Raw genomic sequence first — 8,675 nt, forward strand, 5'->3', positions numbered from 1 at the left:
GAGTCTGAAGATGGGTCAAGCTCCTATTAATTTTAAATAAATTTATTTTATTATTATTATTATTATTTAAAATTAAACTATAATTGACAATCATCATAATTTAATTTCTGACATGTGAATGGTTTTCATCAAGTTCTGAGGGCGGGACATCTGATGTGACCTTTATATTCACACTTTACCGAACCACTCACGAAGTAACCGTTGACTGAATAAACAATGGAACGTGTATTGTATTGCATTATTATATGTACTGTGATGTGTCCACTTTCTCTATATTTTACATGACATAGTATAAGAGGGTACAATACAGTGATGATTACAGCGGAAATTTGATTTCACGACAACCAAACCAATGAATGAATGAATGAACGAACGAACGACTTGTTATTCCCCGCTGTGGCGTTTATCGTGGACCTCTCTTTTGTGAATGTGGGCTACACATTTACATTCTTATTTTGGGGATAATCATTTTTACGTAATTTTTAATATTTATATCTTTAATTATTAAAAAATAAATTAAAAATTAAATATTTTATAAAGTGAAAATTAAATTCATAACCCATCAAATTAATACCAACATATTATTTATCTAATTACTTAATTTATATATTGAGAGTTATATATATTCTTATTTTTAGTAAAAATAACTAAAGAGTCATGCGTTTCACGACTTGTTTATTTAAGTATTTAAAATAAATAAAATAAATTTATATTAATATAAAATTAAAATATTTTTTAAATAAAAAATATTATTAAATTATTTATTAAATTTTTGAAATACATTAAAAGATATATCAATTATTTTTTTATTTATAAAATTTAATTAAATAATTTTAGATAAAATGAGAAGAGATGTGTCCCTCTGCAAACTCACATCAGTCAAACCTCACGCATGCAAGAGAATAAATCTCTTAAACCAAATTGGGTGCAAGGAACAAAATGACGTGGAGGGGAATAAAGGCAATACAGGATAGGAAAGTAGTCCGCGAAGCAATGAATCATTGCCTACAAATTAACAACGTCGCATGATTTGCCCTGCTCGTGCGGGACCCGATACATATGGCCATTGACTGAATATTTGTAAGAGAGAGAGAGAGAGAGAGAGAGGGGGGGGGAGTAACCGGCGAGGGGCGACGGAAGGACGCCGGTGTGGAGCAGGAGGCAGATGAAATTGTCGTCGGACTGTTCGGCCTTCGACTCGGAGGAGCGAGACGGCAACGCCGCCTCGTCGGCTGCCGGTTCCGTTGTGGTGGTGGGAGTGAGGCTGTTGGATTCGAAGAGCAGAGAGTTGCTCACTTGGGCTCTCGTTAAGGTCGCTCGCTCTGGCGATCGAGTCATTGCTCTTCATGTCGTCAATCCCGATACCGGTATGCTCGTCTCTCTCTCTCTCTCTATCTCTCTCTAAAATGTCCTAGGTTTCCGTGATGGAAATGATTTGGAATCGCTGTTGTTTTGGATATGTTTTTGGTTTATGACAGAGGGCAAATCTACACTTCTCTCTCTTGTGAAGACCTTCGATTCTGTGCTCGCCGCTTATGAAGGTTTCTGCCACCTCAAACAGGTTCCCCCGTATCCAATCTCTTGTTTGATCAATTTTCTTTTGGTTCTCCTCTATCTTCATCTGTGTTGTGTTGCGTACAAAATCTAGGAACGCAAGAGAAATTATGATCAATTGATTTGGATTCGGAACCAACCTGGAACCGGATATGTGAATTGATTTGGAGCCAAATTCTGTGATTCAAGTTTTCCTAACGTTTTTCTGTAATAATGTTATTTATTTTTTTGGTAGCCAGAAAATTAAAGGGAAATGGAGCATAACGATTTGAATTGCTTTTGAGAGGCCAATCGACATAAAGAAGCGTCTCGTTTGAATTTTTCTTTTCGGTTTTTTTTCCTTTCAACAGCCATCCAAGCGCTAGCTTCACCCTGTTTTCTTTTTCGTTTCTTACCCTTTCATTTACTTTTATTTGTTTTCTGAACCTTCCATTCTTTTAGTCATCTGGGACACTATGAAAAAGAAGAAAAGTTTTCTTGACGTGGATCTTTAATGCTTTGTCTCATTTGCAATAATAAATAGCTGTGACAAAATTTTCCTCTGTTTCTCAGCACCAATGAGTGTTACTTATTTTTCAAATTAACTTTCTGGCCCTTTATGATTTGTTGGTTTGGGCGACTGGGATGATTTTTCCTGCGTGGGATTTTGCAGGTTGATCTCAAACTTAAGCTTTGTAGAGGTTCATCAGTCCGCAAGGGTCTAGTCCAACAGGCAAAATCTTACGGTGTGGCAAAAGTGATCGTGGGGACTTCAAAAACTCATCACAAAATTAGATCATCAGTGTCGGTTGCCAAGTACTGTGCTAAAAATCTCCCCAGGAACTTTTCAGTTCTTGCAGTTGATAATGGAAAAATCCTGTTTCAAAGGCAAGCAGGTGATCAAATTGTCTGTGATTACTGAGGTTTTTTCGTTTGTTTTCTCTTATGCATTTTATTTCTTCATGATCAAGTTCATAAAATTACTCGTTTGATTAATTTGTTAATAGTTTTTCTTGTTTTGGTTGAGTAGATAATGACTATAAGAAGCATTATGTACAACCAATTCATGATTCATTAAATGAGCAACAAGAAGAAGTATTAAATAATGGAACAGCTGATGCAGAAGCATCAAAATCAAATGAGCAACAGCAACTTTTTTCGCAGAAGTTCAATTTCGTAGGTAAGACAAAGACCTTGAAAGAACTGTTTGAGTTTTGCCCTTGACACTGCCTTGCCTGATAGCTCCTGTGTCCTATCAACAGAGGAGTCATCAAATGGTGCCAATTTGGAAGATTCATTGGCTTTGGTACCAGCTCGCAACCAACTTCTGATTGAATCAAAACATGGTTGGACTCTACTCCGCCAAGTGTTTCTACGTCACCAGCAACAGCCTGATAAAGCTTCCTTAAAAAAGAAATCTGTAATGCAGTGGTTACTCAACCTACATGACCGACAAGCTTTTGCTGCTGTCCCTCATTGTAAAAAGAGCAACTCTGATACAAATAAAGATCATCTTATAAATTTGGATGGAGAGAATGGTTTGATTGTACCTTGTCGAACAAATAATGCCTCTTCACTTGGCTACTGCCTGAAAGGTCTTTCCAAAGAGCTGGAGGCACTCGCTGATAAGTATGCATCACTGTGCAGGATATTTAACTACCAGGAACTTATGTTGGCTACTTCCAACTTCAAGTCTGGTCTGTTTACTATTTGGTTGCATTATATTTGGTATTTTTTATGGTCTCTTCACTTTGAATGTTTCCTAAGAAATTTGTTCATGTAACTTCTAGAACACTTGGTTGGGAAAGGTGGTAGCAGCCAGGTTTACAGAGGATTTCTTCCAGGTGGCAAAGAAGTGGCTGTGAAAGTCTTGAAGGCATCTGAAGAAATATTTAGGCAGTTTGTTTCAGAAGTTGAGATCACCACGACTTTACATCACAAGAACACAATTTCTCTACTTGGATTCTGCTTTGGGGAAAACAATCTACTCTTGGTTTATAATTTTCTCTCAAGGGGAAGCCTAGAAGAGAATCTCCATGGTATTGAGACAATTGACTTTCTCTGCTTTTGGATTATATTAGGTTAATTTTATTCAACTTATTCTGGTTTATTTATTTATCCTGAAAATTAGGTACTCGGAAGAGTGAAATTGTACTTAGTTGGGAGGACAGATACAAGGTGGCTGTGGGTGTTGCCGAGGCATTGGACTATCTGCACAATGGACTTGCTGAACCTGTCATCCATAGGGATGTGAAATCTTCCAATATCCTTTTGTCAGATGATTTTGAGCCGCAGGTGCTGTATGTTTAATCATTCCTGCTTTATTCTTTTATTTGAAGCTTTTTTTTATATTCACTCTTAGTGTTTTACAGCTGTCAGATTTTGGATTAGCTTTGTGGGCCTCAGATTCTTCACAGAATATCACTTGTACTGATATTGCAGGAACATTTGGGTTAGTAACTAACCCATAACACCCCTGTTCTTCCATTGAATTAAATTTAACTGGTGGCAGTCCAATTTGTTGCAGTTACCTAGCTCCAGAATATTTCATGCATGGCAAAGTGAATGATAGGATTGATGTCTATGCATTTGGTGTCATACTTTTTGAGCTTCTGTCTGGTAGAAAGCCAATTGATAATGTAAAAACAGAGGGCCAGCAAAGCCTTGTTTTATGGGTAAGATTTTTTCTTTTTTCCTTTTTCCTTTTTCCTTTTTCCTTTTTCTTTTACATATACCAGCAATAACCATTTTCTTTATTAATAGAACACAAGTATGGAGGACTTGGGATCAACATGGGAACAAATTGGGGCATAGCCTTGAAAGAATAAGCAGTGTCAACAACAGTCCTACCGGGCATATCAGATCCAACTTGAATATCTACATTACCACAACATTTATATCTTGACAGTCAACTTAATCTTCAACTTCAAACATCAATTTTAGCCTTAATTGGTCATTTCCAGTAGACAATTAAACTCCAATTCACCAAATTATACACACAGACTGACAAAATTGTATAGGAAGCTAAATTTGTTTTATTTATATTTTTGTGTCTTTTAATGGGATTATTGGAATTGCTTGTTGGCGAATATCTTGAGACTTGGCAGAATTCAAGGGGTAAACTTTACTAGTTGAGGATAGTCACACTCAATTTGCCAAAAGGACATGTCTGGTTCTAACAGAATTATCTAGAATTGTCTCAGTTAATGCATTTTTTTAAAAGTTTGTATAGTGAAATTTCTTACTGCTCTTTTTTTTTTTCTTTTTCCTCTAAAAGTTTTACTAGTAGAGAATCTTTCATATTCTGATGGCGCCCTCTATAATTCTGATACCTTGTCTTGGCCTTCCAATACTGTGTTCATGGTACTAATAATGAAGAGAACATTCAGGCAAGTTCAATAATGAAGGGAGGGAAGGTTTCTGAATTGATGGACCCAAGCTTGGGCAGTAACTATGACGGTGATCAAAGTGAGAGGATGATTTTAGCTGCTGCCCTTTGCATCAGACGTGCACCCTTGTGTCGGCCTCAGATTGACGTGGTATGGCATCAATTTTTCTAAGTTAATTCATGCTTGTGTACGTTTTTGCTTGTTTGGTCATGTAGATCTTCAATTTATTAGTTCTGTTACCATGAACAGGTGCTGAAGCTACTCCAAGGCGACGCAGACACAATCAAGTGGGCAAGAAAACAGGTCAGTGCCTTGGAAGAGGAGAATGCTGTTGATGGAGAAGAATTCCCCGCCAACATGCAGTCTCATCTTAATATTGCATTGCTGGATTTAGAGGAAGAGTCCCTCTCTACTGGAAGTACTGACCACATTGACCTGATAGAAGATTACCTCCAACGTAGATGGAGCCGCTCATCGAGCTTGGAATAACCCGTTTTTTCCTGGATTGCGCCCCGCAATCAGATGATTTTTTTTTTTTGTTGTTGTGAATTTTGACCGGCTGCCGGATGAGAGGCTGTTTTCGCAAGGTCGGGCCTCCTCCGAGCCTGAGGTAGTTATGCCGGGCTGGGGTGTAAGAAGTTAAGTTTCTTAGGTTGACTAGTTCTTAGGATAATTCGTTTTTACGATTTGTAAGCTGTAGGTCCATGAATAGATTTGGGCTGCTCCTTTTGAGGTCTAGTCTCAATTTATGTTTTGGTTCATTGTGTGTGACGTGTATGTACGGCGCATTTGGTTGGCATTTAACATTCCTCTCCCTCTATAGAACTTCTTTTACTTGCCCAAGAAAGGGACGACATCCTTGATAGTATTATTAGTAGGAACTCGTTTTAAGTCAAACGGGCAAGCAGGAGCAGGAACAGGAACAGGAACACTTTTTGGTGTCATTTTATACTGACATTTTATGTCTGAACAAAAGGATCCTATTTTTTTTTTTTTTTTTACTTTTTACGTTTTGTGCATTGTAATTTATAACCAATTGTTTGTCAATATTTCGAGACAATAAGAATATTTTAAACGTATCATTTAGTATATAGCATCCTCTTTTAGTGCATTATTTGAAATTTTGTTCATTTGTAAATTATAAGTTTTTTTTATTTCATTTGGTAACATTTTGAGGTACTACTATTAAAGTAACATTATTTTAAGTAGCCCCCCTAAACTGATTGTGAAGATGGGGTAGGAATAGATATAAGAAACTTAATTTCATTTGAATTATTGTTTATAAATAGATTTTTTAGTATAGTTGTTGAGTAATAACAACACTATAATTTATTAAATTATGTTTAGAGATTAATTGAGTTGTGTATTCAAACTTAAAAGAGTTTAAATGAAAGATTAGAAGGGTTTTATGTTCTATTTGTACAAAAATTGTGTCATAAGATATTTATAATTTTCGTCGCAAAAACTACATTAAGTAGAGTTTTTTCATTGTTTTAAGATTATGTAAGTTTGTTGAAACTGAATCATGTTAAATTTTTATGTTTTATTTCTTTTGTTTCCATGTGTATTATTTGTATCCATTCCTAACATAAGATACATGTTAACAGAATTAATGTTTTGATAATGATCGATAATTTTATTGTTATTCTATACTTAAAATTTTTAAAAATAGATTTGCTTTTGTATATTCATTGTTTTCTTAATGAAAATAATGTTTGCAATTAGTAACAATGTCTTTTTATTATTTTGAAAATAAAGCATTTTAAGAATTTCTTAAGAGATACATTTCACATATTATCTCTCAAGTTTACCTAAATTAGACTAAACATCATATATTTTCAAAAATAATATGCATCTCCATTTCAATAAATTGAACATAGAAATTAATTATTTTACCCCTCTTCTTTTCACACACATTATTTTCTCTCTCATCCTCCTTTCCATCAACCTATTGCTTTTTGTCTTTCTTTTTTACAACCAAAATCTCTCTCTTCCCTCACCTATCTTTTTCATCTCACTCTGTCCATTTCTTGGTGATGCCCATCTAGTCGATGAAGCTCACCATGACCATGCTTAAGTAGCGCTTTTGCTCTTTAATTAATAAAGCTCCATTTCGATGACATTTCAACTAAAACTCATTAGTTGTAACTCTCTCTTTTTGAATCTTCAAAATCTAAGAGCATGTTCTTTTTCTCGTTTTCAGTCTATTTTGAGTTTTAATTTTTCAAAACATCAAAAACGTGTTTCATTTATTATTTTAAAAAATGCATTTTTGAAAACAACTAAATATTTTGTAAAAAAAATCCCAAAATATTATTTTTGGTATTTTCAGTAAAAATACACTGAAAAATGAAAAACACGAAAAATAACCTATCCCCCCACCCTTACCCAAAATCTCAAATAGATCTCTCTGTTCTCTCTCTCTCTTTCCAACATCGGCCGTCGACCGCCCTGCCATCTCCGTTGCTCCCATGAGCCATCGTCGACCTCAAAAGCCGCCGTCGACCGCCTTCACGTAGACCCACATCTTTCTTCTATCTCATCTCCTTTGTTCACACCATGGCAGAAATCAGATCTGACTGGTTGAGTTGCTCCTTCTTAGCCAATTGATGGTTTAAAGCCATTGCCGTGGTCGACTGGTTGAGTTGTTCATTCTCTACCATGGCGTTGGTCTCCTCCCCCATTTCCTTTCGAACAATAGTCTATGTGGCCACTGGTTAGGAAGAAAGCGAAGGCTAGAACCATTGCGATGATAGGTGAAAAAGGAGACAGGGCGATCGACGATAATAAAGAGGAGAAACAGAGATGGCTGGCGATGAAAGGAAGAGGCGATGATGGCGGCGCCGGAATACGCATCAAGCCCTAAGAGATGGAAGAAGATGGGTTACTGCGGCTCCCATGATTTGTGTTTTTTTTATGTTATTTAATTTAATTTATTTAAATATTAAACTAATTATGTGATATGATTTTTTTGTATTAATTTTTTAATGATATTTTTTAGATTTTGATTTTTTATTTTATTTTATAATTTAAAGTATTTGAATCAAATTTACAATTTACTTATAAATGTTTATAATTTATTTTGAATCCAATTCATTAAATAAAATATTATAATAAAAAAATATTTTTAAAATTTCAAAACAAATGTGTTTTCTAATTTTGTATTTTAAGAAATAATTTTTCAAAATAACAAAAAGAACGAGTTGTCAAAAATCTCAACAAATCAAAAACACAAAATTCAAAATAAATTCAAAACTCAAAATTAAAATACAAAGAGAACACCACTTAACTTTTCTATGTTTGATAAATTCTTTAAGAAACTCATATTTTTAGGTTTATTCAAAAAAACCCAAATTTGATTCCTCAAAAACACTTAGAAATCTAAGTTGGATCAATCAAAATCAAACTTTGAATTTTGTTCATTGAACTCAGATTTCTAGATTGGCTTCTCCTTTGAAGGAGAAACCGATATTTGGACTTTCTCCATCCAATTCCAGGATGGAGGTATTCTTTTATTTATTTTGTTTTTATAATAATAGTGAAAAAAGAAAGAGTATTTTAAAAATTTAAAAAAAAATTAACGACTGGTAATGGCAAAGTGAGAGCAGTTTAAAACTATGAAACTTAAGAGATGTATATGCAATTTTTGAAAATACAAAAGTAACTGATGCAATTTAACCTTTCTTTAATTTATAAAATTAAAAATGTTTTTGAAAATAATTTATCAAGTGAGCCCAAAATTTCCGTATTCAA

At 34.6% G+C, this 8,675-nt stretch overlaps 1 protein-coding gene across 1 annotated transcript; it reads left to right on the top strand.

The window, feature by feature from the left end:
- The first annotated feature begins 1,045 nt into the window (after positions 1-1,045).
- LOC127804910 (protein kinase STUNTED-like) lies at positions 1,046-5,697 on the top strand. Its single transcript, XM_052342008.1, is given in 12 exon segments — positions 1,046-1,367; positions 1,479-1,561; positions 2,207-2,429; positions 2,564-2,713; positions 2,796-3,230; positions 3,324-3,572; positions 3,665-3,828; positions 3,906-3,985; positions 4,061-4,208; positions 4,923-5,072; positions 5,172-5,375; positions 5,377-5,697. Coding segments are annotated over 12 exon segments (2,160 nt in total). The 5' UTR covers positions 1,046-1,165; the 3' UTR covers positions 5,449-5,697.
- Positions 5,698-8,675: the final 2,978 nt, after the last annotated feature.

Source organism: Diospyros lotus, chromosome 6 (assembly GCF_014633365.1).
Source record: "Diospyros lotus cultivar Yz01 chromosome 6, ASM1463336v1, whole genome shotgun sequence".
Lineage (NCBI taxonomy): Eukaryota > Viridiplantae > Streptophyta > Magnoliopsida > Ericales > Ebenaceae > Diospyros > Diospyros lotus.